This window comes from Thalassophryne amazonica, chromosome 23 (genome assembly GCF_902500255.1).
Source record: "Thalassophryne amazonica chromosome 23, fThaAma1.1, whole genome shotgun sequence".
Lineage (NCBI taxonomy): Eukaryota > Metazoa > Chordata > Actinopteri > Batrachoidiformes > Batrachoididae > Thalassophryne > Thalassophryne amazonica.
Window position 1 is genome coordinate 6,204,183 of NC_047125.1, and position 20,179 is coordinate 6,224,361.

At 40.6% G+C, this 20,179-nt stretch overlaps 1 protein-coding gene and 1 long non-coding RNA gene across 2 annotated transcripts in view; one reads left to right on the forward strand and one right to left on the reverse strand.

The window, feature by feature from the left end:
• The window catches only part of LOC117504829, a 252,950-nt gene that overhangs the window by 217,376 nt on the left and 15,395 nt on the right, over positions 1 to 20,179 (reverse strand). The window contains exon 5 of the mRNA XM_034164370.1: positions 12,349 to 12,655. Within this exon, the coding sequence (XP_034020261.1) occupies positions 12,349 to 12,655 (307 nt within the window). The remainder of the gene's footprint in view (positions 1 to 12,348; positions 12,656 to 20,179) is intronic.
• Positions 1,770 to 19,575, forward strand: LOC117504924. The gene is made up of 3 exons (XR_004558983.1): positions 1,770 to 1,889; positions 16,759 to 16,765; positions 19,564 to 19,575. It is a non-coding gene; the product is annotated as an uncharacterized LOC117504924 (long non-coding RNA).

Sequence of the window (20,179 nt, forward strand, 5' to 3'; positions counted from 1 at the left end):
TTCCATTGCTGCTGCTCAGTGAGAACATCATCTTTACTCACGAACAGCTGCTTCATGTCTGCAAGGAAGAATTTAAAAGGATAAAAGTGATAACTTTTGGGGGAGGTGATGGTCTAGTGGTTAAGGTGTTGATAGAGAAGATCATGGGTTCAAATCCCCGCCTGACTGAAAAATCACTAAGGGTCCTTGGGCAAGGCCTTTAATCCCCTATTGCTCCCGGTGTGTAGTGAGCACCTTGTATGGCAGCACCCTGACATCGGGGTGAATATGAGGCATAATTGTAAAGCGCTTTGAGCGTCTGATACAGATGGAAAAGCGCTATATAAATGCAGTCCATTTACCATTTAACCAACATTCATTATAATAAAATTAGAATAGTGGTGTTATTGTACTGAGGAAATTAACTCATCAACTGCATCCACTTATGGAACTATACCTGATGAGGTGAAGCCCTACAACACTTTGTGCATTTATGCAGACAGGAGAGTCACTGGAGATTTTCACAACCAGTATTGTTCCGATCGCGTCGGGCGCACGTTCAATGCTGACAAAAAAAAAAAAAAAAAAAAAAAAAAAAAAAAAGACAAAAACACATACCTAAATTTATAGAACTTTCTGGTTTAAACCATCTTTAATTTAACCTTTATTTAACCAGGTTAGTCCCAATGAGATCGAGATCTCACTTGCAAGGGAAACCTGGGCAATTATAAAGTTTCCAACTCACCTAACCTGCATGTCTTTAAACTTAAACTAAGGTAGACCCCCCCCTCCAAGTTTTCATGGAGGGGATACTATTCATAGAGACCAAACGGCTGTTTATATATATTTGGAACCAGTCTCAAGTGGCTAGTGAAGGAACTGCAACTTTTTCTTCTTCCGGAAGGCCATAGAAGCTTACTTCTTGACTGTTGCTTGTGTGAAGAACAATCTTTTGTGTTAAACTGAATCAGATTTTAGGCCAGCTCTCATAGAGTAACTGCCAGTCTCCTGGAATCTCCTCCATGCTCTTGAGATTGTGCTGGAAGACACAGCAAACCAGGTTTGCTGTGTCTCCCAGCAAAAAAAAGTGCCATCCTGGAGGACTCGGACTACCTGTGAAACCTCTATAGGTTCCAAGTATCGTACCATGCCACTTGTAGCGACACTGACCCTAACCAAAAGCAAAACAAGTGAAAAAGACTGTTGCTCCTGTGCACCTGTTGTTAATTTCATTAACATCCAAACATCTGAAAGTGATTAATAACCCCCCTCTTCTACTTTACTGACAGATCAATATCTCAGAAACTGAACTGACTCCTGAACTGCTGTACTATTTTTTTTTTAGAACCCCAAATCAGACAGACGATATGAATCAATACAAAGAAATGTCATGTTTCTGCACTTAAAGGGCATATCACGCTCCAATCAACACTATTTTTAAAAACATTTTATAGCAGATTATGAATCATTACCTCCAACCCTACCTTGTGGGAGCCCTGATGTAGCTGCTAAAAATTAAATGATTTATTCCACAGTCGCACAGTCAACCTGGGCTGTTTTTTTTTTTATTTCCAAATGTAACAGGGCTTTAATTTGGCTTTCAAATTAAATTCCTATATTTTGCGATCAACATACGTCTCTTTGTAACCCGTTGTGTATTCAGAAAAAAGACAACATTGCATAAGTTAATCAGACTGAAAAATAATGATTATTACATACTTGGTGTATGTATTCTACATACATGTAGAATTATTGTTTCACTGTGTCGCGATGCTGCTGTCCTTTTTGGCAACAGGAAAACTGTCTTGCTCCATCAGTAGCCGGCTGCCTGTAGCTTAGTTTACCTGTCAGTTTAGCTCAGCTTGGCCAATAACGCAAATGCTGAAGCTGGTCCATGTCACGGCTGTCCTGTTAACAGCAGCCACTCATCGCCACGTTCTGTACGAATCCATGACCACAGAAGCGGCTTGCTCAGTGAGACTAGCCGGTGTCCTACATGTAGGATCTTAGCTTAGCATGATGCAATGCCATGATGCAAACCACAAACATAGCCAGTTCCACGCTTTCGGGAGAGGGAAAATGCTTTAAGAATTTTCTCCTGGCCACATGAAACATAAGGATAAAATCCATGGTTAGATCCCTATTTTGAAAACCCTTCTTACACTGTGCTGGGCTTCACCTCTGCTGATGTACGATTAAAAAAAACCTCACTTTCCTCCTCAAAATATTTGGAAAATCTCTCCACCTAATAACCAATGCTAGTCATGTGACTAATCGTTGTTTCAGTTGTGAATCTCGCGCCATTTCACGGTCCGTGACTCATGTGAGAGGTCAGTTTCAGCAGAGTTCCAGTTAAGGGCACAACGTAAACACACCTCGTGAAGTATGGACAACAGGACAACACTGGGGCACAGCAAAAGTCCATCACAGGTGCTACACCAATTCTAGATAACCCTCTCAACTTGAGAGAACATGTCATCATCATAATCCCCCGTGAACTCGCGGGATCAACGCCATCCACATCCTCGCTAGCCATTGTTTACATGCGCTGTGAGACGCCGTACCTCTGCTGGCACTGTGGTGCATTGTGGGAAGCACACGGGGAGTATGGGAAACATTAAAGTACCGAATATCCTTACAAAGCAGATTTGAACTATTTTGACGTACTCACCATCCAAATCCACAAAAAAACCACACTGATTCCCCCCCCCCATTCATTTTGTGGGCGTGATCTGAGATGATGTCACCAAAATTCATATTCCTCACAGCTGGAGGTTTCTGAGGGTTTATCAGAGGCAGGTGAAATGTTAATTTCTCCATGTTTATGACTTTAATTTCTCTGGACATATGGCACCAAAAATAAAACAAAATACATCAATATTTTCAAAATCGTTTATTTAATTACCATAGTCAGCTCATTCGTCATTTACTAGTGATGCGCACTTTAAGGCCTGTAACACAATGCAAAAAAAAAGTTGGGAAGGTAAAGCATTTACCACTTTGTAATCTTGCTATTCCTTCCCACGACACTTTTATTATACCAACTGTTTAATTTGTCCACGCTTCCTGCAAACTTTCAGGTAGAAATGTAATGTGGTGGAGTTGGTCTAAAATAAAGTTTAGTAAACAAACCTGCTCTATATCAGCGTCCAGCACTTAGACTCGTTTCTTTTCTTCCACTATTTTCTTCTCGGTGCTCTGCGATTAGCAGTTAGCCGCTAACTTCAGCAACGTTCACGACTGCTGGGGGGTGATTCTTAGACTACGGGCACTTATTATGTCCTTTGATCATATTGTATGAAAAACAGAAAAAAGAGAAAATTTCACACTTTTATAGTTATCTTTACAATGAAAGTGTGTTAAGAAATTTGTTCTAGTAGTCTATGATGACTTTTTCACCTTTTTTCAGCATCATTATATGCAAATATTGCTGTTTTGTGCTTGTCCCACACCCAGACTTTTGATCTTCAATGATAAAAATAAAAAGGTAAAGAAACGTTTTTTCTAATGTTTTAAAATATCTCTGAATAACATATCAGTAAAATAATCAAAACATAATTGGGGTATTCAATGTCATACAACTGTTGTGATTTTTTTAAACAAAATGTAGTTGTCCCACACTAGTGCCATAATTTCCACCACAACACTGTAATGTCCCTTTAAACAGTTTGTATGAAAGATTGTTTGGATAGTTTCTATGGAGATAAACAGTGACATCAGAGCACATGTATATAGCGCCAAATCACAACAAACAGTTGCCCCAAGGCCCTTTATATTGTAAGGCAATGGTGTGGTGGAAATTACATTTACAAGGCCAACAGTGCCTGTAGTTAAAGAATCACCCTGGGACTTTTCTTCTTTCACGCTAACCTCATCTTTCTTCTTCTTCCGGTTTATTGACGATTTTGTTGGTCTGAAGCTCTTTAAGAAACATATTAGATGTGTAGCGTGAAGTTTTAGCGAACTGCAGCTTCTTCTTCTGTCGTGTTGAATGGTGACGTAAAACTCCGAGGCCTGCGTCGAACAGAGGGGGCGTGTCCAAATGAAGCCTGTGTCAAAGCCTGTATCAGTTTTCAGAATATCACGTGACTAGAGAAACGGTTTAGGGACTATGTATAGACACACACCCCAAAAAAGACCATAGACCCAAAAAAAAAAAAAAAAAAAAAAAAAAAAAAAAAAAAAAAAAAAAAGACCCTTCATAGACATAAAAACAGACACGTGTGAGCTCTCCTATTTATTAATTCAGTAAATAATGTTAATGTTATAGTTGTGGTGTCTATGAATTTTGCACATTGTGTCTAGGAATGGTCTGTTTTTGGTCTATGAATACTCCGGTTACTAGAGGTGGGCGGATCGATCCTAATATTGATAATATCGATACCAACGCTGGTATTGATATTGAATGATCCTCGTGTAAAAAGATCGATACTCAAGCTTTTTTCGCTCCCGCACGCACTGACTGCTGCGCACGCAGATTCATCAAAGTCTACTCTATGTCTGTAAGAGCAGCGCTGCGTCACCCAACACGGAGCAGCGCACCCTTGTATTGTGGTTTGTCAGCCCTCCACCTCAGGAGATTTTGTTTTAAGTTGTGTTCAGTGATTTTTTTTTTTTTTTTAAACAAAAATGTTGATTGTGATAATAAAGTGTTTTGTTGTCACGTACAATGTTTGGCGAAATTCTATCCTAGGTCTTTTGAATCCTTTGGATTTATGAAGCTTAAATTTGAAAAGTATCTATCGGTGATACTGGGCTTGTATTTACTTGGTATCGGATCAAGACCAAAATTCCCGGTATCGCCCACCTCTACCGGTTACCAGAGAAACGAGGCCTCAGATCATATCTCATGACTGTTTCATTTTGTGTTGTGATTCTCTGAATCCGGCATCTTTTTAGAAGTTAACATTCTGAATCGATTCCTCCCAGTTAATTACAAGGATTTTTGGAGTATTTTTATGCATATTAGAAAATATGTTCTTGCAAAGTCTCTTTAAACAAGTCATTACAAAATAAACAGAAAAATCACCTTAGCTACTGCTACAACTTTTAAATTAAATAAACTTTAAGAACAAACATTGTCACTTTGCAGTCACTAAAATACGAGGTCTATTAGAAAAGTATCTGACCTTATTATTTTTTCAAAAACCATATGGATTTGAATCACGTGTGATTACATCAGACATGCTTGAACCCTCGTGGGCATGCAAGAGTTTTTTCACGCCTGTCGGTTACGTCATTTGCCTGTGGGCAGTCTGAGTGAGGAGTCGTCCACCCTCTCGTCATTTTTTCATTGTTTAGGAATCGCTCAGAGACTGCTGCTTTGTTTGATCAAAATTTTTTCAAAACTGTAAGGCACAACTGAGTGGACACCATTCGATAAATTCAGCTGGTTTTCGGTAAAACTTTTAACGGCTGATGAGAGATTTTGGTCTGGTAGTGTCGCCATAAGGACGGCCCACGGTGCCTGACGGCGATCTGCGCTTCGAGGCGTCAGCGTCTCACCGTTTCAAGTTGAAAACTTCCACATTTCAGGCTCTGTTGATCCAGGAAGTCGTCAGAGAACAGAGAACTTTCAGAAGAAGTCGGCGTGAGTTTATTCGGACATTCCATTGTTAACGGACATTTTGTAATGAAAGAACGTGCGGGCAGAGTCGCATGTCGGGCCGGACCTGACCACGGGGGGTCGCGACAGGAAAAACACCTCCGTTGGAAACCTTAACGGGCAAGTTGGAACATGCCCAAGCTGTTAAACAATTTCTCAGTTACTCACTTGTTGAAAGCCATCAAAAGCCGCCTGAATTTTACAAATGGTTTTCAACACGGAGGTGTTTTTCCTGTTGTGGCGCACACAGATTTGCCGAGTCGTCACGGAAACGACTCGGCGAATTTGCGCGCACGTCTTTCATTAAAAAATGTCCTTAAACAGTGGAATGTCCGCATAAAATCCTCATGCCGGCCTCTTCTGAATCTTCTCTGTTCTCTCACGACGTCCTGCGCACGAGGGTTCAAGCATGATTGGTGTAATCGCACGTCACTCAAATCCATATAGTTAAAAAAAATAAAAGGGTCGGTTTATTATCTAATAGACCTCGTACTTGTTTTACTACAGAAATGACACTTAAGCACTTTTAAATAATGCAAGTTAAAAAGCTTGTAGTGCCACAATAAAGGTGTTACAAATGACCACTAGATGTCAGTAGTATCCAACGAGATATTAACTGAGGCTTCAAGAAATGAGCTTTTGGTGAAGCCTTGACATGTCAATGGGCCTTCATGTGACCATAACTAGTAAACAGCAAGACCTTAAGATGTAAAGTCCATTTATTCAGCTTTTCTCACTTGGTTTTACAGTTTAATACAAATTTGTCTGACTGGAGCACTTTGTGACTTCCTTGCTTGCTAGGTTGAGTTGAACAACAGTCAAAGTTCCATTTATCAGTTTTTGTTGACAAAATAAAATGTTCTTGTAGCGCAATCTCGCACACTCTCCCTGCAGCAGAAGTACGCCATGGTACTTTCTCTCAGCAAGTAAACATCACACACAAACTTCACGTCAAACTGTTAGTCCATGGGCCAAGCAGGTTTTTGGTACCACTTAAGAGAAATAAAGGGCACTTCCAATCCAGCTTCAGTATACCATGGCCTACGCAAAATTGTATGCCAGCCATCCCAAGGTGGTACCTGTGGTCAGGTAGGGGTTAATAAATAATTACACAGGGGCAAAGATATAAAAATGCTCCAATCATATTTATTAAAAGTATACCACATTTGTCTGATCATAACAACTCCAAGAAGGTACTGGTTGGATTATCTATGACTGAATGCTTTGGAGTAAAAACAGCAAAAATGGTGATAACAGTCGATATTGACTGAGTTACAGGGTTTTAAAAAGGTATAGTTTGCATAGTCACACTTAGTTACCATGTTACAAATATTACTGGACAAACTGTTGGACATTGTGGACGATGCTAGTCGCACTCTGCACACTGTCAACAACTACAGGAGTGTCTTCATCCACAGACTGCTCCTTCCCAAGTGCAGGACCAACAGACTGAAACACATCTTTGTCCCTCAGGCCACCAGACTGTACAACTCCTCACTCAGTGGGAGGAGGAGTAACAGGAAGACAGAGGACAGAAAGGAGAGGAACAGTAGCAGCCAGTAAACCAGTAGTGATCACTATGTCTGGTATTTATAGTTTTTATCTACTCTATTCTAATCAATATGTCATATATCTTAGAAAAATGGATGTTGAACTTCTCTGACCTTTACTTTGGAGACAAAACATTTAACACTCCTTTCTACAAATTAAAACCTATTCCATTTATTAATCGCAACCAATAATTTCTTCACTTTTTTACCCAAATGTACCAACTATAACTTGTAACACCTGTACAAACTGAAATAGACCTTTGTCATCAATTTTGCTGTTTTTAACCTCACAACTCCATAACATTCATTCAAAGATAGTCCAAACTACACCTTTTTGGAATCAACCAAAATCCCCCAAAATATACAAAAACCATAGCTACGCTTACCACTCAAACAGTATATTACATACAAATTGCAACCTAAATGGTCATAAAATGGTCAGCCACACTGCCATCACAAAATAGGCTATCCAAATTTTTTGGATTTATATGAGTTAATAGAAATAATCCATATATGCAACTGTCAGATTTTAGAATCTACTTTTAAGATTAGGCTTAAAACTTTCCTTTTTGCTAAAGCTTATAGTTAGGGCTGGATCAGGTGACCCTGAACCATCCCTTAGTTATGCTGCTATAGACGTAGACTGCTGGGGGGTTCCCATGATGCACTGTGTTTTTTACTCTTTTTGCTCTGTATGCACCACTCTGCATTTAATCATTAGTGATTGATCTCTGCTCCCCTCCACAGCATGTCTTTTTCCTGGTTCTCTCCCTCAGCCCCAACCAGTCCTAGCAGAAGACTGCCCCTCCCTGAGCCTGGTTCTGCTGGAGGTTTCTTCCTGTTAAAAGGGAGTTTTTCCTTCCCACTGTCGCCAAGTGCTTGCTCACAGGGGGTCGTTTTGACTGTTGGGGTTTTTCCGTAATTATTGTATGGCTTTGCCTTACAATATAAAGCGCCTTGGGGCAACTGTTTGTTGTGATTTGGCGCTATATAAATAAAATTGATTGATTGATTGATTGATAGAGTCATTTTTTAATAATTTGAGAAACATTCTTAAGTTAATTTATGATATTTAAAATGCGATCTTTTACCAAAATACTTATAAACCACCCGTGGTCCATGGACTCTTCAAGAATGACTGTGCTCAATGGACACCATAGTGATCATCTCTCAACAAAGGAGACTGTCCCAAACACGAACGGTTTTTTAACATTTCCGGTGTTGGGTTCCACCTCAAAAATGACATTCCTGAGTCACTTAGAACATATCATTCCCCAACTGGTTAATAACATCCCATGTCCATTGTAGGTTACTAAAAATATTGTATAGGGTGGGCCAATAAAATGTTACCAGTTTTGTAAGCGTCGATTGAACATGTCATCAATTATTGAGCTGAGACAAAGTGGGAAACCTTTGGTATCAAATGTTAATTTGATGTTTCACTTACAATTCTGTAAATCAAATTTTCAAATAAGCTCTCATTTCAAAAACTTGTGTACGATCAAAAACTGGTAACATTTTATTGGCCCACCCTGTATATGCCAGACCTGTATGTGGCACTGTAACGTTCGCACAAAAAATGAAGACAATAGAACGTACTGTAGCAGGCAGCAGAAAGGGGACACTGAGTTAAATAAAGCCTTTTGAGAGAAAGAAGGTCCACGCTGATCACCTGAAATAGACTTCTTGTGTATTTTAAGTGAAGCAACTTCTTGTATTTGGGTGATTCTATGGTAACGGAATTATGACGACGGGAAAATCTGGCCATATTTTAGCTCCCCATTAAAAATGTGCTCAGATTGTAATTCCGTTACCATAGAATCGCCCATTTTTAAAAGACATGGTACTGTGTTTCTCTCTGCGTCACAGAGAAACCTGTGCAAACCCACTGCCGCCCAATGACTGGCTCAGTAGCAAACGCTACAGTCCTCACTCGACCATAACAAGGCTGCGCTACTCATGAATGCTATTAATACAGCTATGTACCAATAGCCACTTCCTAAAACCATTCACACTGAGTAAATATAAAGTCACAATCTGACGTATAATGTCCTTTCAGTAAGATTCATCATCATAGCTCGATGAGATGTTCTTGTATAACCACTTACTCTGCCTCTTTCCCCAACTACCAAAAAAAACCCCCCAAAAAAACAGATTTGGTCACTCCTGCACTGAACTGTACATCTGTACTCCGAACACCTGTTCTTCACCCCCCCCCCCCCCCCCCACAGTCCCATTCCATTACAGCTTATTTAATAGCAAATATGATTTTGTTCTTGTACTTTTCTTTTACTGGGCATTACTACACTCAACAAAAATATAAACGCAACACTTTTGGTTTTGCTCCCATTTTGTATGAGATGAACTCAAAGATCTAAAACTTTTTCCACATATACAATATTACCATTTCTCTCAAATATTGTTCACAAACCAGTCTGAATCTGTGATAGTGAGCACTTCTCCTTTGTTGAGATAATCCATCCCACCTCACAGGTGTGCCATATCAAGATGCTGATTAGACACCATGATTAGTGCACAGGTGTGCCTTAGACTGCCCACAATAAAAGGCCACTCTGAAAGGTGCAGTTTTATCACACAGCACAATGCCACAGATGTCGCAAGATTTGAGGGAGCGTGCAATTGGCATGCTGACAGCAGGAATGTCAACCAGAACTGTTGCTCGTGTATTGAATGTTCATTTCTCTACCATAAGCCGTCTCCAAAGGCGTTTCAGAGAATTTGGCAGTACATCCAACCAGCCTCACAACCGCAGACCACGTGTAACCACACCAGCCCAGGACCTCCACATCCAGCATGTTCACCTCCAAGATCATCTGAGACCATCCACTCGGACAGCTACTGGAACAATCGGTTTGCATAACCAAAGAATTTCTGCACAAACTGTCAGAAACTGTCTCAGGGAAGCTCATCTGCATGCTCGTCGTCCTCATCGGGGTCTCGACCTGACTCCAGTTCGTCGTTGTAACTGATTTGAGTGGGCAAATGCTCACATTTGCTGCCGTTTGGCACGTTGGAGAGGTGTTCTCTTCACGGATGATGCAAAGGAGATGTGTTGCACTGCATGAGGCAAATGGTGGTCACACCAGATACTGACTGGTATCCCCCCCAATAAAACAAAACTGCACCTTTCAGAGTGGCCTTTTATTGTGGGCAGTCTAAGGCACACCTGTGCACTAATCATGGTGTCTAATCAGCATCTTGATATGGCACACCTGTGAGGTGGGATGGATTATCTCAGCAAAGGAGAAGTGCTCAATATCACAGATTTAGACTGGTTTGCGCACAGTATTTGAGGGAAATGGTGATATTGTGTATGTGGAAAAAGTTTTAGATCGTTGAGTTAATCTCATACAAAATGGGAGCAAAACCAAAAGTGTTGCGTTTATATTTTTGTTGAGTATATTTTATATAATTTTGTTAATACCTAGCCAACCTGCTTAGCTCTATTTTTGCACCTACTATTCCCGTACAACTATTTTACTTCTTCCACAAGGGTGATTCTTTAACTACGGGCACTATTGGCCTTGTAAATGTAATTTCCACCACACCATTGCCTTACAACATAAAGTGCCTTGGGGCAACTGTTTGTTGTGATTTGGCGCTATATACATGTGCTCTGATGTCTCTGTTTATCTCCATGGAAACTACCCAAACAATCTTTCATACAAACTGTTTAAAGGGACATTACAGTGTTGTGGTGGAAATTACGGCAATAGTGTGGGACAACTACATTTTGTTTAAAAAAAATCACAACAGTTGTATGACATTGAATACCCCAATTATGTTTTGATTATTTTACTGCTATTTTATTCAGAGATATTTTAAAACATTAGAAAAAACGTTTCTTTACCATTCATTTTTATCATTGAAGATCAAAAGTCTGGGTGTGGGACAAGCACAAAACGGCAATATTTGTATATAATGATGCTGAAAAAAGGTGAAAAAGTCATCATAGACTACTAGAATAAATTTCTTAACACACTTTCATTGTAAAGATAACTATAAAAGTGTGAAATTTCCCCTTTTTTCTGTTTTTTTCATACAATATGATCAAAGGACATAATAAGTGCTCGTAGTCTAAGAATCACCCACAAGTGTTTTTCTTGTTTACTTTTATGTACCAATAACACCCAATCAAATTCCTTGTATGTGCAAAATATTTGCCAATAAATTTCCGATGTCTGGTAAATACTTTAATTCCATATCATGGAAATTACTGAAGAAATGCAGCATTTTAAAACAAGTCCCTCAATGTTTTTTCTGCTCCGGGTGTGTTTCTCAGCCTGAACCAGAGAACTCCAGCACTCTGTCCCACCAACAACTTCCAAGACAAACAACAGGCCGAAGGTTCTGGTTTCATTTTCATTCCTAGCAAAATACCAAACATTTCTGAGCTTCAATCTTTCTCCATGCTCCAACTAGCTAACTTTTTTTGTTTTTGTATGAATTACCATGTGTCTGGTCAGGCTGCCCTTCAGTCTAAATCTTTTGCAACATTCAGTACACGTAAATGGTTTCAATCCAGTATGAATGGTCATGTGTAAGGTCAGATTGTGTTTTTGTCTAAACCTTTTGCCGCAGTCAGAACACTCAAATGGCTTCTGTCCTTGATGAACTGTCATACGTATGTTGAGATCACCCTTTAGTCCAGCTCTTTCATCACACTCAGGAGAGCCAAATGGCTGTTCACCTGCATGAATTCTCATGTGTCTGTCCAGATTGCACTTGTGTCGAAATCTTTTACCACACTCAGGACAGCCGAATAGTTTTTCTACCGAATGAATTGTCATGTGTCTCGTCAGTTCATGCTTTTGTCCAAATCCTTTATCGCACTCCGAACAGACAAATGGTTTTTCACCCGTATGAATCATCATGTGCATGCTCAGATGGCCGTTGCGTCGAAATCCTTTACCACACTCAGAACACCTAAATGGTTTCTGTCCTGTATGAATTATCATGTGCCTGTCCAGATTTCCCTTTTGTCCAAATCTTTTGCCACACTCAGGACAGCCAAATGGTTTTTCTCCTACATGAACTCTCATGTGTCTGTTCAAGGTGCCCTTTTGTCCAAATCTTTTATCACACTCAGCACAAACAAATGGTTTCTGTCTTGTACAAATTCTCATGGGTGTCTTCAGATCGTCCTTTGGTCTAAATATTTTAACACACTCAAACCAAACAAATATTTTTTCTCCTGTCAGTGTTGTGGGTACAGTTGAGCTGCTGGCTACAGGCTCAGCCTCTGTGCTCTCACCACTTTGGCTTTGATGAAGCTGTGATGACTCTGGTTTTTCATCATCATCATTTTCAGTCTTCACACAAACAGCAGTGAAAGGGAACTTGGTGACATCAGCTTCCTCCAGCTGGTGAAGGTGCTCTCCCTGCTGACTGATCCAAAGTTTCTCTTGTTCCTCTTTAATATTGTCTTGGTCAACAATCAGATTCCACTGTTGCTGTTCAGGGAGAGTCTCTTCTTTAATCAGCGACAACTTCTGTATGTCTGTGAAAGAGCAATGAAATGGATAACATTTTGAACAGCATTCATTATAATGAAGACAAAGCAGTACAGCGGAAAGTGTGTCCTGAGTACACTTAGTTATTGGACTGATGGATCCAATATTGTGGAAATATACACACGGATGTCACTGGGAAATTATAAAATAAATGAGAGGGAGGGAAGTGAGGGTCAGTGGAATGAGATGGAATTTTAATGGGTAATCTTTGTTGCACTTTCATACACAAAATTAACTGGAAAAAGATAATTTAACATTGAAAACTACTGCTGTGCTTCTCAAGCAGTGCCATGACATGCTAGCTGCAGATTTAAATCATCTTTCAACATGCTTGACACCAAATTAGACCAAGTATGGCTTACAGTGGATGAACGCAGTGAATGTTTCAGCTCTCGAAATTGCAACAGAAGACTGAAGCCAGCTAGTCATGTACATTCAGAATATTTGCTCTACTCTACGTGAGGAAAACGCTAAATTCTAAATATTCTGACTGGAAGAGCAGAGGAAGACATCAGAAGATCTAGCATCTTTGGGCTGTAGGGTCTTGAGTTTAGGGAGGTGATGGCTTAATGGTTTGTACGTTGGACTAGGATGCCTCGGTTGCAGCCAAGCTCCCACCTGGCACTTTGAACAGGTGTACTTGAGAGGAGGACAGCGAAATGCTGTGGGCCCTTCTGGAAATAAGCTAATATTAAATGCTTTTGTTGGCTACCTATGCTAAGAACCTCCTCTTCTTCTTCTGGGTTGCCCTTAATTAACTGAGCGTGGACTGGACACTCCACTGAATTCTTCTCAGGCTCATTGTGCAAGATGTTTGAGAAGGATGCACTGCCATCTCCACCAGAAACTGATTAGGCTCATTGTTAACTGACCACTAAACCAGCTCCTGGGCAGCACCTGCGTCCTGTTATCATCCAGGTGCAGCATTAACAGATGGACTGTCCTCAGGACATGTATGTGTCAGAAGCGTGTCATCGTTCCGAGACTACAGGGAGTATGGGCAACACTACTCCAATTAGCTGTGTCAGAAGCCTATCTGAATATATTTCATTGGTCATAGATAGTATTTAGTAATATAGCAATATGCTAGCTATACACAGCAAGCATACTTTAAATGTATTGAAATTATAACGCATCTAAATGAGTAAGCTTTCAGTATGTCATTGCTGGGCCGTGTCCTGGCATATCAGTAGTCAAAATTTGGTCACGCTACATTCCAGTCCATACCCTCCACCCTGGGCCCCACACAACACACATCCACCATTCAGGGTGACCTAAATGGTAAATGGACTGCATTTATATAGCACTTTTCCATCTGCATCAGATGCTCAAAGTGCTTTACAAATATTGCCTCACATTCACCCGATGTGAGGGTGATGCCATACAAGGCGCTCACTACACACAGGGAGCAATAGGGGATTAAAGACCTTGACAAGGGCCCTTAGTGATTTTCCAGTCAAGCTGGGATTTGAACCGAGGATCTTCTGGTCTGGAGCTCAATGCCTTAACCACTGGACCATCACCTCCCCCAAACCAAACATCCTGTTTCCCCAGCACATGTCCCAATTACTCAGAGAAGCCTATCTCAACTTGTGTCTTTGAGTAGATAAAGTAATCTGTGATGGGACATTATCCTATCCAAGCAGAGTAAGCATAACTCAACTGTTGTTATACTATTAGTCCATGAGTCAGTCATGAATTTTGACCTAATCACTACCACTTAAGGGGAAAAAAAAAAAACCGACACTTAGAATCCAGCCTCAGTGCATCATCAATTCTTCATTGACCCCTACCTGGCTACAGCTACCACCATGGGATGGCAATCGTACATTTTGTGTAGGTCATGGTACACTGAGGCTGGATTCTAAGTGTCGTTTTTTTCCCCTTAAGTGGTACCGAAAACCTGCTTGGCCCATGGACTAAATCAGGTATCTCTGAGTAAACATCCAGCATCATGTCAGTTCCTCATTGCGGGCCCGGCTGTTCTGGTATCTGGAAAACAAAATATGGTCACCCTAACTTAAATGGACATGCCATATATGACGCACCCCTTATCTGTATAATGGTGCATATCTAAGCACGTAGAACTGGCCATGAGCTCAGCACAGCAACAGACAAAGACACTCAAGTGGGACATAGGTAGTTGACGGATGGTACATGGAACCATATCATCAGACCCAGAAGAGGTCAACAGTGTTCCCCAACATTTGCATTAGGGCCCTAATTTGTGTATAACCTATTGTCATACATAGGGTGTGGACATGTGCAACACAGGCCTCCATCAGTCACCCTGACAATTTGCCATCTCCTCTTAATAACCTTCTTTCATTATTGTTAAATGTATTATATGTCATTCGTTAGATATGTGATATTGTGATCCCGATGATCACACAAGGACACAGTGTACGGTGTGCCGCCATCTGCTGGAGGCCCTGCGTGTGCACGCGTGTGCCAGTTCTGGGCAACAGCATTCCCTGGTCCACAACACAGTGGGAATCCACAGCTATCCTGGGCCAATATGTGGCTGAGATCATGATCTGTGTACATGTGTTTCCAACCTCCAGCAGAAGACTGCCCCTCCCTGAGCCTGGTTCTGCTGGAGGTTTCTTCCTGTTAAAAGGGAGTTTTTCCTTCCCACTGTGGCCAAGTGCTTGCTCATAGGGGGTCGTTTTGACCGTTGGGGTTTTACATAATTATTGTATGGCCTTGCCTTACAATATGGAGCGCCTTGGGGCAACTGTTTGTTGTGATTTGGCACTATATAAGAAAAAAGTTGATTGAAGTTGATACCATGTCTTTGTCTGCATTGGTGTCAAAATTATTGCCAGAGTGGCTGCAATCAGGGGTGACAAAAAGAGAATAAGGAGAAGGATTCTAGTGGCCTACAGAGGCTCCTAATACAATTATAATACTGACAAAATGGTTCTTGTCAGCATTATAACAGAGTAACGGCCCGTTACGCTACTGCCTGAAAAAATTCCGCTGCAGTTGGGCCGTTATGCTGTTTCAGAAGGAGTATGGATTAATGATGCACTAAAAATTAACTTTTTAGATATTCTCGTATACAGTGAAGTGTTAAGTGATTCAACACTTACAGAAAGTACAACAGTGGCAATTCACATTGCCATGAACACTGCCGTCTAGTGGATGGGAGTGTGAATACCAATTGCCACATTTGCTACGTGCTGAATCAAAAACAAGAGTTTTCAGTTTTAAAATGGCCTTTTTTTAACACACATTGCACACACCGAATATGAAGGTCCAGACTGTACATGTGGAGATAATGTATTTGCTGTATTGGTTTTCGTAACTGCTGTCATCGCTGAACAAGACAAATGACAGTACATGTCAGAGAACAAACCAAGCATGAAGACAAAAGGCGCTTTTCCAGTTCACAAAAGTAGCACTACTCGGCTCGACTCTACTCGGTTTTTTTTGCTTTTCCATTACGGTAGTATCTGGTACCGGGTCCTTTTTTTAGTACCTGCTCGGGAGCGGTTCCAAGCGAGCCGAGCCGATACTAAAATGTGACGTCAACAGGCTGCCGGCCACTGATTGGTCAGAGAACGTCGTCACTGGATGAGTCATGAGTGGGCCGTCCGAGAGGAAAATCAAAACCGCCATTTTTAAATAGTCACAGCGGCGTTACAGCGACCGTCGTTTTCTTTCGTTTCACGGCGTTTTATTTATTTTTTTTTTTACGCGCACAAAACCACACCGTGGTCTGTGGATGAGCTGCGGACGTTTATGTTTGGTGGCAGAGGAGAGAATACAGAGCGGTGGATGAAGCGATCCGAAAAGAGGCCGCACTCGGCTCACCGGACATTACAGCAACTCAGAGAACAGCTGAAAAAGCTTAAAAGTGATTAAAGGACCACAATGACCGGAGTAGGTCGGACAGTAAGGGCTGGAAATGGTTCGACTGCAGGCACGCTGTTTACGCACACCGACCGGCGAGCAACGGGAGGCAGGATGACCGCGACTCGGCTTTGTTGGAAGCGACGGATGCTGTTTTTGTGACTAGTCTGCTTGAAAGCACCGTTTAACGTTACTTATCCCATTGGTGGGAAGCACACTTTAACAAACGAAGATTATGAGTCTAAACTTGTGTTAAAGTAACATCGTTGTCTCATGTATGCAGACACAGTGAGCTAGCTGACTGCTAACTAGCGAGCTAGCTAACTCCGTGCTCCGCTTTAAAGTATCAACTTCTGACAGAAAAACGCCTAAAGTCAGCAAGACAACAAACGTGTACATTTGACTCATTTAGTGCCATTACGGTGATGTTTTTTTTTTTTTTGACGTCGTCATTTTGTGTTTTTGTTGAAGAATCCAGTTCTATAAGTGAGGGGGGTTCGAACACCAGCTTCAACATCTGTATCAACGTCCAGCACCACACAGGAACGTGTCATCACAGGTAAGAATAACGTCTCACATCACCTTAACTTTCCCAAATACGATATATACAGGGTGACACCCCCCCCCCCCCCCCCCCCCCCAAAAAAAAAAAAAATCCAGAACCCATAAATAGTCATAAATCCCACAAAGGTCCAGCAAATTTTGCTGGACCTTCCCAAAGTTTCAGTTATCTTGATCGCTTTGCATAAACGTCATGTTCTTTCAAAATGATGCTCCAAATGATCTGATTTGTTGGAGAATAAGTTTGAAAGAACATAATTTTTATGCAAAGTGACCAAGATAACTGAAACTCTGGGGAATGATCATACAGAGACTGAAGGTTTTTTTTTTTTTATTGTTTTTTTAAACTTTCTTTGCCATTTCTACCTTCATTATTGTCCAGGCAAGAGAAAAGGGAGCCTGTTCCAGCAGGAGAATCTCACCATCTTGAATGACCTTGAGGCTGAAGCTGAACTGGGTTCAGTGTGATCGACACATCCGGCTGATCCCTGAAGCAACGGTGGTGGAAGCTGCATTTAATCAGGCATATCTTGGCATGCTGAGTGACCTTGTGCACGCGATCCATGACCGGGCCATGTGACCTGCGCCCCCAACCCAGAATACAGACACATGAAACTTATACGTACGTTTGCTGCTTTTTTTGTGTGTATTTGCTCTTTTTTGTTGCAGTAAACAATTTGACTCATGTGACTGTATCATAATTTGTCATTTCATTCTGAGTCAACAGTAAAAAAACATTTTGGTTCATTTCTAAGAATTTTTAATTTGGGTTTTGCCGCTCCAGAAGACACTGCACACTATACCTGGCTGAATCTTTACACAGATGCTGGAATAATCATGTCTAAATGGAGATTTTACCAAATGGTATTTAACATAAACAAAAAGGTTTAGTCACTTCAGTGAAGGCACCATTACATCAAGGAATTTTGAACAACCAGTTTTACTGTCTGTTACATTTACATTTATGACCCCATTAAATGTAAAGCTTATTTTACTACTGGATTATGCTTAAACAGCTTTTCAAACTGTTAGCCTTTAAATCAGTAAACCTTGGTAACTTTTACAAATCAAAATGTTACACAAAAGTGGAGACATTTTAGCAAAAAGTACAAACATTTATTCAAAATTCAGTGAAACATAACTAGTGTATAACATGATGACAAAGGTGTCCCATTCCGTGGCATGAACCTCTGCAGCGGTGACTGAGAAAACCATCTGAAAAACACACACAACACACACAGCATACATATTTTAATTAGTACTGTCAGGTTATTAAAATGTGATTAATCTAAATGAATCATTTAATTGCAGGTATATTTAAAAAAAAAACTCAGATCTGTGTGTGTTTGGGGCATTTAATAATCAGGTAAAAAGGATCAGGGTTATTTTTGTTACATATCAAGGAGGCATTAAACAAGCTGTAAATTGGTCTTAAATTGGGAGAACTGTCTAAGTGTAATTTGGATGGGTTAAATGCAGGCAAATTTCATTGTATTTATGTGTACAATGACAATAAAAGGATATATTATAAAGAATGTCTATAAAAACAGAATTGTGGGAGTTTGGAGGCTGATTCTTTCTGCACAATATGACTCCTTTAATAATTATCTTATTAGATTTCATATTTTAAATTTGTCCATTGAACATTAAAATCTGGATGAAAAACAAACATTTTTAATGTGCTTTAAGCCTGTTCGAGTTCAGTGACGACGTTAATTTAACAGCCATTAAAACCGAATCAACATTTTGTGCGTGAACGTCAGTAAATGCACAAACTCCCACATTTGAGATTTAACAAGTTATCAAAGCAAGTTACTTAGTGCAAAGTATGGACATTAACACGTTTATTGCTCAGAAACGCGTCTTTATTTACAGACCAAGTTACTGACGTCAAAACAAAATGGAGCAAAGTGTGACTGAAGGCCTGATAGGTATTGTAATTAATCTAAATTAACGCTTTATTTTGACAGCCACAATTTTAATAGTTAATAGTGACAGCCTGCAGTTATTAATTATTTACAAGCTACTTAGGGAGCTAACAATTAGCTTACCGTCATGCTTTGTCTCTTCATCTCGTCTTCATCTTCATATGAATTCCCAAAGTCTTCTGTACGTCTCAAGCGTGTTTTTCTCGCCGCCAGCAACTTTCTCTTAAAAACTCACAGCAGTAAACACACGGAGTTCGCCATTGTTTATGTTTGTGTCGCATATAAAACTACGTCACTGCAGTTTGCTCTGCTGACCCCGCCCACGTTGAAGAGGTACTATTTGCAGTAGAAAAGCTCGCGCTTGGAACCAAACCGAGTAGAGTCAAGAAGTGCTGGAGCTAAATTGTATGTAGACCTCTAAGACCAGATCGCCTTAAAGCACAAATGTGGGGAAGGGCACAGAAACATCTGCTGCTTTGAAGGTTCCAATGAGCACAGCTCCATCATCCGTAAATGGAAGTTCTGATCCACCAGGACTCTTCCAAGAGCTGGCCACCCGTCTAAACTGAAGGGCCTTAGTCAGGGAGGTGACCAAGAACCCAACGGTCACACTGTCAGAGCTTCAGCATCCGAGTGAACATCTCTGGAGACATCTCGGAGTGGCTGTGCACCAACACTCCCCATCCAACCTGATGAAGCTTGAGGGGTGCTGAGTAGAGGAATGGGCAAAACTGCCTAAAGATAGGTGCACCAAGAAACCTTGAGGCTGTAATCGCTGCCAAAGGGGCATCAGCAAAAGTATTGAGCAAAGGGTGTGAATACTTATGTACATGTGATGTCTTAGTTTATTTTGAATAACTGACAAAAATTTAAATGTTGACATTATGGGGTGTTGTGCGTAGAATTTTGAGAGAAAAAAAATGAATGTACTCCATTTTGGAATAAGGCTGTAACGTATTACATGAAAAAACAGAGTTGTTTAAGGGAGTTTTTCCTTCCCACTGTAGCCAAGTGCTTGCTCACAGGGGGTCATTTTGACCGTTGGGGTTTTACATAATTATTGTATGGCCTTGCCTTACAATATAAAGCGCCTTGGGGCAACTGTTTGTTGTGATTTGGCGCTATATAAAAAAAAATTGATTGATTGATTGATTGATTGAAGAC